Source organism: Nicotiana tabacum, chromosome 18 (genome assembly GCF_000715075.1).
Source record: "Nicotiana tabacum cultivar K326 chromosome 18, ASM71507v2, whole genome shotgun sequence".
Lineage (NCBI taxonomy): Eukaryota > Viridiplantae > Streptophyta > Magnoliopsida > Solanales > Solanaceae > Nicotiana > Nicotiana tabacum.
In genome coordinates, this window is record NC_134097.1 from 136,467,320 (window position 1) to 136,486,668 (window position 19,349).

The 19,349-nt window shown below is 36.3% G+C and overlaps 1 protein-coding gene across 3 annotated transcripts; it reads right to left on the reverse strand.

Annotated features, from left to right (window-relative positions):
- Positions 1 to 5,163: 5,163 nt before the first annotated feature.
- Positions 5,164 to 18,894, reverse strand: LOC107791433 (DNA repair protein RAD51 homolog 2). 3 transcript variants are annotated; one of them, XR_012702318.1, is made up of 13 exons: positions 18,699 to 18,894; positions 12,125 to 12,238; positions 11,888 to 12,040; positions 11,414 to 11,517; positions 11,071 to 11,134; positions 10,517 to 10,572; positions 9,490 to 9,570; positions 8,667 to 8,726; positions 8,458 to 8,549; positions 7,632 to 7,734; positions 7,245 to 7,364; positions 6,189 to 6,332; positions 5,164 to 5,712 (listed from the first exon to the last, which is right to left on the reverse strand). XR_012702318.1 is itself a non-coding variant. In XM_016613496.2 (12 exons), the coding sequence occupies exons 1-12, from the start codon at positions 18,780 to 18,782 to the stop codon at positions 5,669 to 5,671; spliced, it is 1,050 nt and encodes a 349-aa protein (XP_016468982.1). In that variant the 5' UTR covers positions 18,783 to 18,892; the 3' UTR covers positions 5,164 to 5,668. The 3 variants fall into 3 exon arrangements, 2 of the variants coding, with proteins under 2 accessions (XP_016468982.1, XP_016468981.1); XM_016613496.2 differs by lacking the exon at positions 7,632 to 7,734 and having other exon boundaries at positions 7,245 to 7,298; positions 18,699 to 18,892; XM_016613495.2 differs by lacking the exon at positions 7,632 to 7,734 and having other exon boundaries at positions 18,699 to 18,891.
- Between the last annotated feature and the right edge of the window lie 455 nt (positions 18,895 to 19,349).

A 19,349-nucleotide genomic window follows, 5' to 3' on the forward strand; every position in this document is an offset into this window, starting at 1 on the left:
TGCCTTATCAAAAGTGGTATGAATCAAAATCATGAACTTTTTTATTCTTAATTTCAGTAGCCTCTCGATTTAGGCTTTCTGTTAATTTCGTACTTTGTATTTTAAATTGATATGGCTGCCCAAAAATGAAACGTTTGCCTTTAGACTTCTAGGTTGTGAAGAGTCGCTAGCTTCACTAATATGAAGGATCATGTCTTTTCAAATAAATTTGGTGTCTTATTTAAAATTTGATATTTTATTCAAATTCTTGGTATAAGTTGAGTATTTAGGTTATTTAAAAGGGTATTTAAGTAATTCAACTTTTTAGTTAAAAGCTTCCCACTTTTATAATAATATAGATAGATAGACAGATGAATATAGCTAAATAGATAGATATAGATAGAGTTGTTTTAAAGTCAAACTAATACAAACAAGTTGAAACGGAAGGTAATAGAGGGAAGTGCTAAATTAAGAAGTCATTTATTGCTTTTTATAAGGCAGTCTACTTTTCTTTCATCTACATTAATAAGACCTTAGTTTAGCTTATCCAATGACTTTATAGTATTACACCTCTAAAAGAAAATCTTCATATTTTTTTCTGACCTGATTAGTTTAACACTTACTCTGTCTAATACATGTATCTCTCTCTTTTATATATCTATGCAGTGTGTGTTTTGTACATTTTTCGAAGGAAAATATAAGTTACTCCCTCCGCTTATATTAGATGAGTTAGTTTGACTCGGTACGGAGTTTAAGAAAAAAGAAAAAAACTTTTGAAACTTGTGGTCTTAAAAGCTTAAGGGGTAAAGGTTTGTGAGGCCATGACATTTGTGTGGCTATAAAAGCTTCTCATTAAGGGTAAATGAGTAAAATAAAGAGTTTAAAGTTAAATTATTTCCAAATTTAAAAATGTATCATTTGTTTTAGAACAGACTAAAAGTATCTCATCTAATACGAAACGGATGAAGTAATTAATTAGCTGCGAGTGACGTAACCAATTACGTCAAAGTTCGGTGAAACCTAGATAATATTTACTTGCTACTACAGGAAAAATGCACCAAACATGGTACGTGGGATTAAGGAAAGTGTTAATTAACTACAAACAACCTTAAACTAATCACAAGTTGAACTTAATGGCAACAGTTTACAATGTCACTTGCATGATAATCATAAAGTAGGACGGCTGATTACCGTATTCTTTTGTACTTAAAAATTGAATATTTTATAGAAAGTTGAAAAAACTTCGAGCAGATTAGAGATCTCCGTCAACTTATATCATAGTTGAATCAGAAACATAGGCATCAAAATATTAGTTTAATCATAACCTTAAATTATATCCATATTTCATAGTTTAATCACATGCAAAAGTCAGGCAACTTGGCTCCTCGTACAAACCACTTGCCAACACCTGCACCTATGACTATGAATTTGGACACGGCAAATAGAAAAAGAAACCTTAAAAAAAAGAGTCCACTTTTTGTTTCAGTTTTAATGTTCTTGCTTGTTTGGATGGTTGTTACATGTTGATACTATTGTATTGCATGGTTATTTTAAATATAATATTTTATTATTATTATTTTAATTTTTATTGTATTGTATTATTAAATTCGTCGTTACGTAATGACAAAAAGTGTTACTTTATGGAACAATCGATTTGGTGTGGTCGTATCGTTCCCTTATTTTTCTCTCATCTTGCCTTTCCATATTAGTATTAAATAATTATATTTATCATTTACCCTACCTTTTCATATAATAATTCTATCTAGTACTTTACTTTTTTTTTATAATATTGTAAGTTTATTCTTCATATTATTGGTGCATGAAATAATGAAACAATGGAAAATAATACAGTCTATCCAAATTGTATATATCAAGACGATATAATATAATACTATATGAAACGATACATAAAAACCACTCAAACAAGCTGTAACTGTACGCGTACGTCTCCTGTAGATGAGGAAAAAAGAAAACAGTTGACAGTTTTTTTTCTTTATCTTTCTATTATATGGAGTATTAAATTCAAAAGCTATTTCTTTAGTTTCACAAAAACAAAAAGAAGGAATCTCTTTGATTCTTTAAAGACAGAGTGCATGTTAAGGTATTATTGTTCCAAGGTTCTGGCTAATAATTCTTTATTTAAGAGTGGTGAGGTGGGGTTCGGATACCAACGATTATAAATTTGCCTAAAAGGGTGTTGAATTAATCATCTATAAAAATACAGAAAAGTACGCCTTAAGACTAGGTTTATTGTCTTATGCAGTTGATAACCTAAGATCCAACAGTTGTCTCTTATTAATGGACAAAGAAACATAATGTTATTAACAATCGAGAATTAAAAGGTAATTCAATGGTAGACCAGCTACATTGCATTATGGAGGTGCGAAACTCGATTTTTTTTTTTTTTTTCTTTCAAAACTCGATCTTCGCTAGTCTAGTTTGTCAATCACAGGTCAATCTGTTATTGTTTGATTTTTGGTTGTCTGATCGCAAAAAAGCTTTTACTGCAATTTGGATAAAACTATTGATACACTAAGCCCTGGGATGATTCATTTTTATTTTATTGAGAGTGGGCTTGAGAATAATTTAAATTAGCAATTTGTATCTTGTCTGGTTGTTAGAATTAGAAGTAAAAGAGAAACTTGCAGAAAATAGTGCCAATCCACCCGCTTAGTGTTTTCTCATTTAATTGGTCACTCAAAAAGGAAAGTTCAATTGCGCCAAGTTGCAAACTTTCTGATAGCCCAAATAAGCCCACTAAGTAATCGTATGGAAATATATGACATATTTGCACCCAAAGGAAAGAAACAAAAATTATGCTTTTAGCCGCTACCAAAAATAATAGACTAATAGATTCTCATCTTTTAGCACTATTCAGTAACTCAGCCTTGACTTTCATTTATCATCTTGATCTCTATTTAAATTCTAATTTTTTATCTTACTTTTTCCCAACCACTCAAAAAAGGTTAAGATCATTTTTATTAAAGAAATTTTTACATTCTTATACACTATATCAAATTATATTACCCTCCCTACTCAAGTTTTACTATAATTACATTTTATATACTCAATTACCATTTATGTACATTTTAAGGGAATTAATGATAATAATTAGTGTCCTAAAATTACTCTAACATATCTTCCACTCCTCCACGTTTCTCTCTCCACATCCCACGCCCCCTTCCCACGTATTGACAACCATTAAAAAGTTTTGAAGCTTTGAATTCAAATTTGGATTTTCAAAAAATATTATCTGTTTGAATTGAGTGTTGTTGCAAAGAATTGAGAATTCTATCTATGTGTCTCTCTATCTCTCAATCCCTAATTTCAGTAATATAAAACAAAGGAAAAGAGATCAACAATTCCACCATTGACAACCATTAAAAAGCTTTGAAGCTTTGAATTCAAATTTGGGTTTTCAAAAACCATTATTTGTTTGGATTGGGTGTCGTTGCAAATAATTGGGAATATGGTTTGGAGTTTATATCTCAATTTTAAGGGTGTTTTGGTGAAGATTAGACTTGATTTTGGCTGAATTTCAGATTGAAACTCGAAGAAGACATGACATACATTATATTTACGAAATTGTAGTAAAATTATAGAAAAATTATATTTTGTTTATATATATAATTATTGTATGAAAGTTGAACAATATTGTGTAAAAAATGTATTTAAGTTTTAAGATATGTAGTTGTATATAACTGAGTAGAAATAATGTATGAAAATTGTAAATAAGTTGTAGATGAGTTGTATAATATATAATTAGTTGTATGAAATTTATAGACATATTGTATAAATTTTATATAAAATTTATATTTATGGTACTTAACTATTACGTGGTGATTGAATTTTTAGTCCCGCTAAATTAAGTTTGGGCATTTTATGCCTCCCTTTGAATTAAGGAATGCTTTAGTCGCTATCCGTTGGTCCACTGATTATCTTCTGAAGACTGTCTCTCAAGTCTCAACCCAATCGCATTTTTGTCCAGGTTTGCTAATTAGTAAACTTTTTTGCTTTTGATGGGACTAAACGAACACCATTCATTTCTATCAAAATTCAGACTTTTTTTGGTGCTCAATTATCTGTATGTAAAATTATTAATTCACCAGTTTATGCCTCCAGCTTGGATGAAGGAAGGGTATATGGGACCATGTATTTCAAGAACAATTTTGATAGATTGGTGAAAGTGAAATCAGCAGTGGATCCAACGAATTTCTTCAGAAATGAACAGAGTATTCCTATCACCAAATCATATGCAGATATGCTTCAGATTTTGGAGAGAAGAGGAGGGGTTAGAAAAAAGGAAAATGGTGTAACTAAATCCCTTGATTGAAGGCACAAATAATGGATTGAGAGCCTTTTAAGGTCGATTGTATATATTTTGTAAACAAAACTTGTTTATGCCAGGTTATTAACTAAATATGAACATTTAGGGTAATAAAGTTTCCAATAGTGTATATATATGAAAAAATCCCAAAAACAAAAGTTGTCTTTAGCCCCGTTACAAGATAGACCCAGCCCATCAGGCTTCAAAGTTGAGTTTAACATAGATTTAACTTCTGAACAAGCATTAGATTATTTAGGTAGAAGTGACACCAGGTAGCCATTCTAGAAGGATGCTATTTAGAAATTAGTCACTTTGTCCTGAATTTAGTTTTCTATTTTAATTTGAGTTAAGATTTTTAGTTTAAATTTTTAAATCGAAATAAGTACTGGCTAATCCCTAAATAACAGTTCTAAAAATGAATGTTTGTGTAATTCTTTAAAGCCAGCTACAAGTAGTTGTAAATCTTAAACATGAGTTAGTTACTTAGAAAATCTTCAGATAACTTGCTATATCTAGTTATTGTACACTGACAATGCAAAATTCATTATACTGAGCTTTAAGTCCGTTAAACATATAAGAAAAGTGCAAAAGTTTCATCGATATAATCCTTTTTCTGATAACCGAGAAATCCTCGAGAGTTGGTGGCACACGATCCTAAACTCGGTGGATGAGGGGTCGTCCCTTTATTCTTCTCCACATAAATACAAAGCTTTTGTTTGCGGCCGGATTCAAACCCCATAACAAGCTTCGTCGATAAATCTACATTTGCTAATGTTTAGTTATCCTAACATGTTACACAGAAGCAAGCCAGAGCAGTTCCTACTGCAGTCATATAGGGAAGTTGAGAAATACACCAATTTCTGGGACTAGAAAAGCCATATAGATAATTAACTACAAGCACATCAACATCCCTTCGGTCACAAATAAGAATTACAGTTTATACACATCAGTATGGCAGTTAAAAAGAGAGCATGATTTGTGTCCGAATAAACAAAATTAAGGAATGAATAACTGTAACAGTAAGTATATGGTCAAGTTGTTCAAGGGGGCAGAGAGGAAAACCCACACAATATGAGCTATGTAATGGAGGTGAGACGGGCAAGCGCCATCAAGTTATGTTACTACTTCCCGTGGCCTGTACTATCAGCAGAATGGATCTGAAGGAATTGTGAATCGTTAACTTGAAGGAGTCCACATACTACCAACAGAATCTTTCACGTAAAAGTTAATCATTTGTTGTTTGTCAAATGATGGAATTTACACCTAAAAAATATATGATCAAGGGATTTAAGATTCAACCAAGTGAAAGTCCGAGGACTTAGAGAAAAGGAAGAATGTGCCAGGGAGCTTTGCTTCTGGAGCTCAATGCATCATTTCGCTTCCAACAGTAATAATGCTGCTGTGACCTGCATTATGTATAGAGATTTGATGAGGATTATCAATACTAGTAACTAGGAAGCAACATACGATCAAATAACATTTTTGAAATTTTACACTTACTTGAAACACGTGAATTTACGTTATTGGATGATACTATAACTCTTACAGGGAGAAACGGACAAAATGTACTAGACAGAAACTATAGAGATTCCAACTTCCAAGCAATAGGCCAAACATAAGGCTGTTGTTATTTGTCATAAAAATGATGGCATTCATAAAAGTTTTTTCTCATGTGAACTAAAATTGAATCCATATAGTTCAGGAAGCCTGGAACTGTTCTCTAATCAATGATTTGTTTCTTCCTTTTGTTTATTGATGAAATTGTCTTCTTTTCTATGTCATGGATGTACGCTTGAAAAGCTTCAACAAATTGGAATAACGCCACTACCAAAACACCCCCCACCCACAAACAAAAAGGCAAGTAGTATACTTTAAATCAGACCTTGACAATGTATTGTATGTATATCTGGCCCTGGCATTTCCACTCCATCATCATTAAGCAATGAAATCCCAGAAGAAGTTATGTTGAAAGGGAATGCAAGAGGTGGAGAAAGTGAAGATTTTGCTAATTTTATGAACCTTTGACCTGAAAGATGGAAGAGAACATCAGCAACTCCCATTTATCTATGTTAATAATCTGCTGTCTACTCGTGAATCAGAAAGCTTAAGTCAGAAAAAATAAATGTAAGCTTTATTTAGAGACTTCAATGTATCATTTCTTAGAAGTTATGAACCACCGCCAATAATTTGTCCATTCAAGTTGTAAGACCCTATACTAAGGATCGAAACCCTCTAACCAACTTCCATCTTCAGGATATGCTAAGAAAGAAATACAAATATTGAGAGCATAAATGAGCATGAAGTTACTTCTGCAGTAGTGTCCAAGCATGCCGCGCAAAATAGGACCTATCGCAAGACAAATAATAACTTTTGCGAATTTCTTTGCTTCCAAATCTTTCATTTTATTCTCCAAAAGTTCTAAGGATAGGAAATGCTTGTCACATAATTGTACATTGTAGCAGATAAAGAAGATTTTTTTAGTTATATATCCGTGGGTTGTTATCCGAATTATAAATAAATTCCGCTAATTATCAGGTGCTGGTTTTTGGCGTAAGCTTGGAGTAAAAATGTCCTGGAGAATACAAAGATATAAATTTTATTGAAGAGACCACTTCCGACCACCATCCAATTGTACACCAATCAACTCCTCTCCCTCGCATAATCTGTCTGCAGTGATTTTTCAGATAACAGAATCCAGAAGAGCATGTAGTCGGTTAAAGACCAACAAACAAAAATATAGTAACAGCACTTATTTACTCGAGCTAATTTTATGGGTTGCAACGTAAGCAGAGTGCTGACACATCAGAACCAAAGGTGAGCACCACGGCGAGTTTGAAGACCACAAAAACACAAATTTCCTATCCACGGAATAAAGACAGAAGAATTAACAGCAAAACAAAAGTCCAGGATCATCAATTCTGAGAAAAGAAGATCAAACCTGATCTTGATTCAAATACAAGACGAATACTAACAGCATGAGCCCAGTGGATCCCTAAAGCAGCAACAAGACGAGAATCAAGATTTGTGGAAGCTTCTGAACAATCGACTCTGCTCAGCTCTGAAAGGAAGTTTTACGTGTTAAAAAATAAGGACGTGTATGCCTCTGGTACCATGTTAAAAAAGGACACTGGGTTTAACTCAACCCACATAAGCTAGCTCATAACTGAGGATTGCCCAAATTATTATAAAGACACCACAACCCATTTTCTCAACCAACATGGGAGACTCTTAACAGTGTCCAAAGTTTTATGGGTCGTGTGAAGTAACACAAAAGGTAGGACCTGTTGCTTATGCACTACAATTTCCCAAAAGTTCTCAGCTACACCTTGTATTTTCATGCTTGATCGTTGAAATGAAGATTGGACCGGGTGTATCTCTACAACAGCTTCTCCTGTCCACCGAAGCAGATGGACAGATTTTGACTCGACCTATAGCAATACTACAAAGGAAACTGGTGAAAGAAAACAAATGGAATTTCAGCGAAAATACTTGTACAATAGGAAAATTTACCTCCAAAAGAAGCAACACAAGAAGATAGGAAGGTAATCAAGCTTAGTTTCCAAAGTTTATCTAACAACAGCTTGCTCGAGGTCGAGTATGACTCCAAGGGTAGAAGGAATGTAATGAGCTGGAGTAGACTTTCTAAATTAGGGTAAAACTAAATTTCAATTGGGATGTTTTGAGATGGCAGTGTTTAGCTAAGCAAAGGGTAACTTCACTTTTAACGTTGCAGAATAATAGTAGGGGTGACTTGAGCTGGCGGAAGATATATGTGGCTGGGATGAATCGAGTTGAGGGCCCAGATAGTTCAGCTTAGTCCATATATGCGGACAAACAAGAGAGAGGAATCAGTTCTGCACTTCCAGTAAAACACCAAACTCGGAATCTTATAATAATCTCAACAGAAACCTCTAATTTACTTCTTAAATGAATAAATTTTCATAAGTTTAGCACATGAACACATTTTACCCATTAATTTCAGGGAAGAATGTGCAACCAAACATGCTATGGTGACATGGAACCAAGCACAATTTATGGCAATGATCCTACTGTCGCTCAAAATATATTTCTTTATTTAAGAAAAACAAAGAAAAGCTCCCATCATTATTTTATAGGAAAAAGTATCAAACGACTTTAGAGCACCACGATACCTTGGAAAGAATAGTGGGAAATTTCATCACGACTTTGAGATCTCACTTGGTTGGTTACTACTATAGGAATTCGTGAAAATTCTGCAACTGATCTGAAAATGGCAAAGAAGCAACACCAGATTAGAATAGAACATTGATCACCTGCTTGGATTGGCGTAAAAAGAAAGAGATACATTCTCGATATTCATTCAGAAAGACAATATTCTCACTTAATAAATGATATATGCCAACCCAATGAATGTTGCCTCTGAGGTCCTTGGACACCTTCACTGAAGAGAGTGAAAAGTTCATGAGTATCACTATGGCGAAAAGGACAATGTGAAAAACAGTATAATGCTATTGAGTTTTCAGAGATTTATTAAACCAGCATTGCCACATAACATGAAATCACACCAACTGCAAGAAGAGGATTCTGAGCACCACGTGTCAAATCTCTGTTTTCGCATAATCAAAGATATTATAGAATAAACTCCCAACAAAACCAGGTTACCATGAATTCCACAGACACAGTATGTATTGAGACCAAATTTTCACATTGAGAATGATTGCATAAATTTTCCTAGAAAAGCAATAGAATCTGATACTGCATAACACATTATTCTTGTAAAGAACCTAAGAGCACAAATCTAAGCTAGCTTTAGGACATAGATTTGGTTGAAACTTGAAAAGAGAAAAAATAATTTTTGGAAGTTGAAGTTGTGTTTGGACATGCATTTTATTTGGAAAAAAGTTGAAGCTTTGTGAGCGGAAGAAAATTTTCACCCAAAAACTGGTAAAATTCAATTTTCTTTCAAAAACTGATGAAATTGCATGAACAAACAATATTTTCAATTTTTTTTTTGCAAAAAATTAACCAAAATCTATGGTCAAACGGGAGCTAAAAGCACTCAGACAGATGTTATCTGGACTACCAAGATATTCACAATTTTTTCAAGTGGATATTAGGGGAAAAGTTTATAACTCCAGTAGAAGTTGTACTTCAAAGGAAGTACATGTTGAGAAATTACGCAGGAAAAGTGAAAAAGGAATTACCCTGCAAGAAGAGCAGCCATGCTGTCGATGATCAGCAATTTCACACCATGTTGAAATAGTGAAACTCTAATTTTCTGCAAGCTGACAGAAACACAGACTATAATTAGTAAAAAAAGAAATCTTCCAATACTTGCACAATTTGGACGAGTGTTACGAAAGCTAGAATCTGAATGGCAAAGTTAAGAGGCTGCTTTGGACAGCAGTCAATGCCGGCCACAATTGAGGATGAGTGTTATGAAAGCTAGAATCTGGGCGTCACTTTAAAGAACCTTATTTTTAAGTATATTTTCTACTATTTCTATACCGGGATTTTCTAAAAAAAATTACGAATTATTACTTTATCCAAGAACGGGTTGTTTTGGACAACAGTACGATCAAACAGAGGGAAAAAGAAATTATAGTACAGGAACTAAATAAAATACATGCATTGTGAACACAACATATAAATGCTGCATGGATGTTTTGTTAGTCACGTGGTTGTTATAAAATCGGAGATATACGGGCTTTAACACAATATTGTATATGACTTCCCATTGGATTTACTCTTTAACATGTTCATGACCATCATTCACCAAACAATTAATTTTCTAATAAAGCCGCTTTCCTCCGAACCATCTAACCAACTGTATTAACCTATATAACTCCTAAGTCCACCCTTCAGAGAAGAGAAGATGAACACAAAGACAGTCAATTTCATTAACGGACTCATACTCCTTCCAACTTTATAATCCAGAATCTAAATATTGGCAAGTTCACTGTTGCTCTGATGGTAAGCAACCTCCACTCCCAATCAAGAGGTTGTGAGTTCGAGTCTCCCCAAGAGCAAGGTGGGAAGTTCTTGGAGGGAAGGATGTCGGGGGTCTATTTGGAAACAACCTCTCTACCCCAGGGTAGGGGTAAGGTCTGCGTACACACTACCCTCCCCAGACCCCACTAAGTGGGATTATACTGGGTTGTTGTTGTTGTTGTTGTTGTACTATTGCATCAAAACTCAGAATAACAGCACATAGGTAAAGCTGCAACAAACCTATCAGTGAATTCAGAAAGGGATGTCGGTCTTAAAACTAGGATCCTTCCAGCCATCTGCAACATCAAAAGGGGGAACATCCTCACTAAACTCTTCAACTCAATGTATTGCACAGAAAAACATTAAAGGGTGCATCAGCATCAACATATGTCAAAGGGTCTGCTATACTACATGCTCTGGCATAGTTGACTTGCAAAATTAAAAGATGTCCGACTCTTTATTTTATTTTTCCCTTTCACCATCATTTTAGCAAAGACACACCGATATAGTTGAGCATGGAAGAGACGTGTTTATAGACATCTTCAAGTCAATCATTAAAGGAGAAAAGTCAACTTAGAAATGGTCATCATGATTATCTATGCACCAAGTTATAGAAAAGACTGGAGATCTAGACCTTGCATCCTACCATGACCGTTTCATGGCTCGCAAGCAATTTATAGACTCAAATTAGAAACTGACTTAAAACCTTTCGCTCCCTTGTTCACGGTTGTCATTTCAAAGTCCTAAATTATTCAAAAATTATGGCAGAAAGCACTAGACAAAATGCTGCATACCTCCTGTGCCATCCCTTCAGCGTGAAATGCTTCGGGGAAGCTATTATATCCTATTTCTATCATCCTGGGAAGACACTTGAGAAACAGAATTGTCAGTACTTCCAATTATAACACAGCAACCTCAGTACCAAAAGCCTAAAAAAGGGCAGCCCGGTGCACTAAGCTCTCGCTATGCGCGGGGTCCGGGGAAGAGCCGTGCCACAAGGGTCTATCGTACGCAACCTTACCCTGCATTTCTGCAAGAGGCTGTTTCCACGGCTCGAACCCGTGACCTCCTGGTCACATGACATCAAATTTATCGGTTAGGCCAAGGCTCCCCTTCAAGCCTGAAAAGTGAAAATACCTCCTTGAGCTAAACTTGGATTCTGTATCGATATAAATTACTGAACCATCTAAGCCGCCATAACTTGATGGAAGAGAAGCTAATAACGAAAGCTTCAAACAGAACTGCAATTTAAGACAGAAGAAGCTCAATCAAAAGTTTACCAAAGGCAACAAATGGTTTAAAAGCAAGGAAACACCATAGCACTATTGTGGGAAGATAGAAAAAAGGGCAGCCCGGTGCACAAAGCATCCCGCGTTCACGTAGGGTCCGGGGAAGGGGCACTATTATGGGAAGATATCAGATTAAAGAATATGAAATGTCTCTCGATGTACTCCACTTAGCATTTCTTTTCAGCAGGCAATCACATTAGATAGAAGCGAAGAAACTTCAAGCAACCCCAAAAGGCCCAACCAACCACTAAAAAGGAAATTAAAAAGTAATGTAGAAGTTCGGAAAGCAAGCTTGTTTGAAGTTCGAAGTAGACAATCGTGCCTGAGTTTTACCAATGCCTGCTGGACCCACTAACTCTGTCACAACACCAAAAGGAATTCCACCACACAAAGCATTATCGAGTCCTTTTAGACAAGTTGGAAGATGGCCAGCCATTCTCTCATTTTGAACCCTCTGTTCCAGCAATGAAAGTGCCTGTCACAGGAAGAGGAGGGGGAAAAGTGAGATTGCATCTCCTCTTGAAGAAATGAACAATGGATTTTGCCTTTATAAGCTTACAGTTTGGTAAGGAGGACATGTAATTTCACTGATGTGTGCCACTGCTGATGCTACTACAGCTAAATCCACATCTAACAATTCCATCAACTCGAATTCTGTCAATGACAATACGTCCTGGGACCATAGAACAAACATAAATTAATGGAAACAAATTGAAAGCAATTTGTCAGGAAGTTAATAAGGTTCAAAACAGGATACATAAAATTGATCCTCTCACCGTGTTCTAGGTGAAAATATATACTGCATTTAAACCAAGGTACAAAATTATAAGGAAAAATGAAACACACATGCACACTTGAAATATGAAAGCAACAATCAGAATCTAATGAAACACACATGCACACCAGTGTCTTGTTGATATAAGGAAACAAGTACCTGCGGGAAAATAAGAAACTAAAGGTGCTCCATATAAAAAAGACTTTTTCCTTGTGTGATCTCATTTTCGCACTCAGCATAGGCAGTAAGACACGTGCTTGGGATAAGTCATTAGTGCTTATCAGAGCAATGAACAGATTCATAAATACTTCATCTGGTTTAGTGTAAAAAACTATGAAAGTATTTTTCTTGTTTGAAAGTTTTTGATTGACTTAAAACTACATAAAATGTCTTCTTATTAACATCTTGAACACCTCAGAATATCAAATCAATAAACATCCAAAATAAAAGCATCACTAGTTTTTCACTTCAATTAGCTACACCAATACTCAATACTGTTGAGTTGTGTCCCATATCGGTGGGTTATGGGTATCTTGGTCTTCTTATATGGTCTTGGGCAATCCTCACCTCACAAGCTAGCTTTTGGGGTTGAGTTAGGCCCAAGGTCCATTCTTATCATGGTATCAGAGCCAGACCCATCCCAATTTATTGTTACCGATGTTGGGCCCCCATTTATATTGTCCACGCTCCAGTTGCAGGCCTAGGCGTGAGGGGGGTGTTGAGTTGTGTCCCACATCGGTGGGTTATGGGTATCTTGGTCTCCTTATATGGTCTTGGGCAATCCTCACCTCAGAGCTTCGGCTTAATTCCGGTGGGTTCAACAATGGCAGACGAGTAAGGAGAAGATACAATTGAGCTAGTCGAATCCAGAATCAGTTTCATCTGGTTCAAGGTGCAGCTGAAGATACGATCTCCTCTTCTAGTTAGGGTTTGCTGATTTTGAGCAAATTCACCAACTAAGTAACTCTCTTCAATCTACAAGTCTACAAAATTAGTATGGCGATTAATGAAAATGAGTCTACTTCGACTACAGTTACATCACCTACATATGATACTCAGAATACTGACTTAGTTCATCGCAATCATCCTTTGTATATTCATCTTTCTGATACTCAAGGTGTTGTCCTCATCTCGATTCAGCTTCGAGGATCTGAAAACTACTCTCTTTGGAGTAGATCTATGAAAATTGTGTTGCATGACAAAAATAAGTTAGGTTTTGTGCTAGGAACCTGTAGGAAGGAGCTTTATGATCCAAGTCTTCATGAACTTTGGGGTCGATGTAATGCTATTGTTTTAGCATGAATAATGAACATTGTAGCTCCAAATTTACTGAGCACTGTGATCTATGCATCTAATGCTCACAAGGTTTGGGAAGATCTTCGTGAAAGATTTGATAAGGTGAATGCTGCTAGATCATTTTATCTTCACAAGGAAATTGCAAAATTGACTCAAAATCTGCTAACAGTGTTTGAATATTTCTCAAAACTTAGAGAGTTATGGGATGAGTATGAAGCCTTAGCTCCTCCTCCTTCATGTGGATGTCCTAAATCCAAGCAACATGCAGAACATTTCCAACAACAGAAATCGTATCAGTTTTTGACTGGTTTAAATGATTCTTTTGGCAATGCTAAAGATCAGATTCTTATGATTCGACCACTTCCAAATGTCAACCAGGCCTATGCTATGGTAGTTAATGTTGAGAGTCAAAGGAAAAAACAGTGCAGCTCTAAGTGTTGGCATTAGTGATTCAACAACACTGATGAGTAAAGCTAATGCAGGAAATGGAAATAGCAACTTCAAACCTAGAAATAGTCTTGGGAGACCTACACTACAATGTGACTACTGTCACTTGAAAGGTCATACCAAGGACACCTGCTATAAACTCCATGGATACCCTACTGATTTCAAGGCCAAGAGAAGAGGTTATTCAGGCCCTTAGGTGAACAATGCATTTACTGCCCGAGGATTTCAACCTTCTAACCTTCCTCAGCCAACTCCACAACCTACTCCTCAATTTTCCCTTGCTCCAGTGTTTACTCAAGAACAATATGATCAGATTTTGCATATGCTGAACAAAGGAAAGCAGGTAAAATCAGTGGCAAATGCAGCAATTATGAATAACACAAGTACTATAAGAACCATCATGTCTCATCTAGTTAATGGTAACTGGATAGTAGACACAGCGGCCTCCAACCATATGGTACATAATTCCAAGCTACTAAGTGAAATCAAAGATCTGACTAGTATAGACCATAACAAGGTTCATCTTCCTAATGGTGAGCAGATTGCTATCAGTCACACTGGAGTTTCCACAATCTTCAAAACTAAATCATTACAGAATGTATTATACATTCCAAACTTCAAATACAACTTGCTTTCAGTCTCAAAACTTACAAAGGAGTTAAGATGTCTTGTTGCATTCTTTCCTTACTTATGTCTTTTTCAGGATTTCTTGAGTGGGAAGGTAATGGAGATTGGTAAGGAAGAATGTGGACTCTACATCTTGAAGCCAGATATTCCTGAAACAGCTGAATGCAAGCACAGTAACAATCTAGCATATTCTCTAAATAATATCTCTAGTTTCAATAAGGCAGTTCCTCCTAAGCCTACTAAGAATTGTAATGCGTCTTTGTGGCACAAGAGATTAGGACATGCACCTCTGAAAGTTCTACAAAAAATTAGTAGTTTACCTTACATTCCTATGCAAGATCATCATTGTACAATGTGTCCTATTACTAAGCAATCTAGACTTCCATTTCCTCAGAGCATTTTTTGTTCTACTCTTCCTTTTGAACTTGTGCATGCTGATGTCTGGGGTCCATACAGGGTTCCAACTCATGATGGTAAAAGATACTTTATGACATTGGTAGATGATTTCTCTAAGTACACATGGATCTTCTTAATGAACACAAAAGCAGAATCTGTTGTTGTGCTGAAAATGTTTTTAGCACTAGTTCAGACTCAATTTGATAACAAGGTTAAGTGTCTTAGGCCTGACAATGGTACTGAGTTCTTCAATGAGCAGGTAACTAGTCTCTTGTTGTTGCATGGAATTATTCATCAGAGTTCCTGTGTCTATACACCTCAGCAGAATGGTACAATTGAGAGAAAACAGAGGTCTATTCTTAACATGGCAAGAGCCTTGAAGAGTTGAGGTTTCAAGCCTTTGTTCCACTCTAGTTCTGGGGTGAGTGTGTTTCTACAGCAGTCTATCTTTTGAATAGATTGCCTACTGTCTTGTTGAAAGGAACTTCCCCATTTGAGAAACTCTATAGCAAGGTCCCATCTCTCCAGCACTTGAGAGTCTTTGGCAGTCTATGCTATGCCACCTCTACTAGCAAATTTGATAAATTTAGCCCCAGAGCTATTCCTGCTGTCCATTTTGGCTATTCTCCTGTGCAAAAGGGATACATTCTATATGGTCTTCACTCAAAACTATTCTTTGTAAGCAGGGACACTGTTTTTCAAGAGGATGTCTTTCCTTTTAAGTATGACATATCTGGCTCTTCCCCTCTATTTCCTATTTTGGATTTGTTAGAAGCTGATTGTTCTTCTCCTCAGTACATCCCTTCTTCTAGAACTCCTACACTTGAGTCTCCTTCTTTTGTTCCAAGTCCATCAGTTAATTCTCCTCAGCCACCTTCTTACCTTCCATTATCCAGTCCTTCTCCCATTGCTGCTCCTCCTCCTATTAGGAAATCATCTAGGACCTCTATTCCTCCTATATGGTTAAAAGACTATGTTGTACCCTCCAAAGGAGCAGTCTGCAATTATCCCATTTCCCAGTATATCTGTTATGACAAGTTGTCTCCTGCCTATCAGGCTTGTATTGCTGCATACTCTGTTGTGTCTGAACCTACTTCCAATGTTGAGGCCAGCACTGATCCTAAGTGGATAGAAGCCATGCAGGCTGAAATTGCTGCTCTTGAGGAAATTAGACATGGTCCATTGTTGATCTGCCTCCTGGCAAGACTCCTATTGGCTGTAAGTGCGTGTTCAAAGTCAAATATAAGTCCACTGGGAAGGTGGAGAGGTATAAGGCTTGACTGGTTGCTAAGGGGTATAGTCAGTTTGAAGGGTTGGATTACAAAGAGACTTTCTCTCCTGTGGCCAAAATGGTGACAGTAAAGTCTGTGGTGGCTTTGGCTGCAGCATCTGGTTGGTTCATTTTTCAAATGGATGTGCACAATGCATTTCTCTAAGAAAACCTTCTTGAGGAGGTCTATATACGGAATTCCAGATGGCTTTGCCAGCCAGGGGGAGTGTCATCAGAAGAAAGCATGCAGATTGCATAAGTCCTTGTATGGTCTCAAGCAGGATCCTAGACAGTGGAACCTGAAGCTGACTTCCGCTCTCAAGGACATGGGATTTGTTCAATCTCATTATAATTACTCTCTTATCACACAAAGGGTAGGTGGTGATCTGATAGTAATCTTAGTGTATGTTGATGACCTGTTGGTCATTGGGAACAATGTGGAGCTTATTCATCAAGTGAGGACAGACTTGCAAGCTAAGTACAACATGAAGGACTTAGGAGAATTAAAGTTCTTTCTGGGAATTGAGTTCTCTAGATCTAAAGAAGGAATTCTTATGGATCAAAGGAAATATGCTCTTGAGCTAGTGTCTGAGCAGGGATTGGCTGGTGGTAAGCCTGTTGCTACACCTCTTGAGTTTAATCATAAACTCAATTCAGTAGCATTTGATGAATATATGAACAAAGGGGAAGCCTCTACAGATGCACAACTTGAGGACCCAGGAAGCTATCAAAGACTGGTTGGCAGATTGCTGTACTTGACAATGACAAGGCCAGACATTGCCTTGTTGTTCAAGTATTGAGTCAACATATGCATGCTCCTAAGCAGTCACATATGGAAGCAGCTATAAGAGTAGTCAAGTATATCAAGGGAACTGCAAATTTGGGACTGTTTATGCCAGCAAAAGGTAACAAGGAACTAGTTGCCTATTGTGATTCAGACTGGGGTTCATGTGTGGAAACAAGAAAGTCTATTACTAGTTATATAGTTAAGTTTGGTGAAGCTATAATCTCTTGGAAGTCCAAGAAACAAAGCACAGTTTTCAGGAGCTCTACAGAATCAGAATTCAGGAGTATGGCAGCTACTGTTGCTGAAGTCACTTGGCTAGTTGGTTTGTTTAGAAAGCTTGGAGTTGCAGTGAACAACCCTGCACAGTTGTTCTGTGATAGCAAAGCTGCTATACAGATTGCAGCACATCCCATATTCCATGAAAGAACAAAACACTTTGAAATTGATTGTCACTTTGTAAGGGAGAAAATTCAGAGTGGTCAAATTCAGACTCAACATATAGGGACTAAAGAACAACCTGCTGATCTGCTTACCAAGAGTCTATGCAAACCACAACATGAGTATTTGATTAGCAAGCTGGGAATGAAGGACTTCTTCCATCACTCAGCTTGAGGGGGAGTGTTGAGAATAATGCATAGTGTAGAAGTTAGTTAGGATGTTAGAAGTTAGTTAGTGGGCCACATGTACAGCCAACAACTAATATATTATTAGGTAGTTAGTGGTTAAGTAATGTATATATATACACATGTACAGTACATGAAGAAATGGATTCGATATTTTCCAAGCTTTGCTCAATTACTCTCTTCTTCCTTCCAGAGCCAGGCCCATCCCAATTTATTGTTACCTATGTTGGGCCCCCATTTATATTGTCCACGCTCCAGTTGCAGGCCTAGGCGTGAGGAGGGTGTTGAGTTGTGTCCCACATCGGTGGGTTATGGGTATCTTGGTCTCCTTATATGGTCTTGGGCAATCCTCGCCTCACAAGCTAGTTTTTGGGGTTGAGTTAGGCCCAAGGTCCATTCATATCAAATACCAAATTCCTTTGCACATTCATCTAATACAGTGTTCCCACTTCCTATATTTCACTACTCATCACCATAACAACCCCCCCCCCCCCTACACACACAACATCTTCCCTCAACCAATGAATTTCAAGAAAACACCAAAATGATGAATTTAACAAAAATGAGCTCTTTTAATCATAAAACATTAGAAGTAGACACTAAATTTAGTTTAAAAAGCCAAAAACTAGTCATTGGGTGTTAAAATTTGCACCTCAACATGTGTTAATAGACATTGTTACACTTAGATATATCAATCTTTGAACATAATTGCCCTTCTGAATAGGATCAAACTTAGGGATGAAACTGTACATTCCATACGTAAATTTGAAGAACACAAAGAACTAAAACAGGCTCACAATGCTAATGAATGAAGAATTCAGAGGCAGCAAAGATTCTTACACTTGAAAAAAAAAGTGTAAATATATTTAGCATAAGTAAAATTAACAAAGAAAGAAAGGGTTAAAAGGAGACCTTAGCAGTAATAAGGTTACGAGCAGTAAAAATGTTGGCAATAGATTTGGGAAGACCCATTTCGCTAAGCAGCTTGTTCGCCATAGCTTTCTTCCTCTCCCACTTCTTTCTCTCTTTTATCTTTCAATTTCAAAGTTATGTCATTATTCATATTTTGGGTACGTTTAAAATGGTTCCTTAAATATATTTTTAGCAGTTTCAATCCTTTAAATTTACCATATTTTTGGTTAGATATTTATCAAATTTCGACTGTTAAATTCAACCGAATTGTGACCAAGAAAAAGTTCTAACCAGAGTCACCAGAATTCCTATCAAATACCAAAAAAAAAAATTAAAAAAAATAAAAGAAGTAGAAAATGCACTTTTAAAAATTGCACCACAAGTATACAAGGGTTTGACTGAGTTAGTTGGATGCGTCATTTTTATAAGGGGATTTTGGGATCGATTTTCCTTACCGGCAGTCCCTCTAATCAAGAGCTCGTCGCATCGGACATATCTAGTACAATTTACATATAATTTGCAAGCTATTGCATAGTAAGCATGTTATTTCCTGAAATTTTTTTAAAAAAAATATATATAAATAGTCTAAGCTAGCGTTTGGCCTTAGATTCCCAAATTTGTTTTGAAAAATCTGATTCGAGTGAAGTTTGG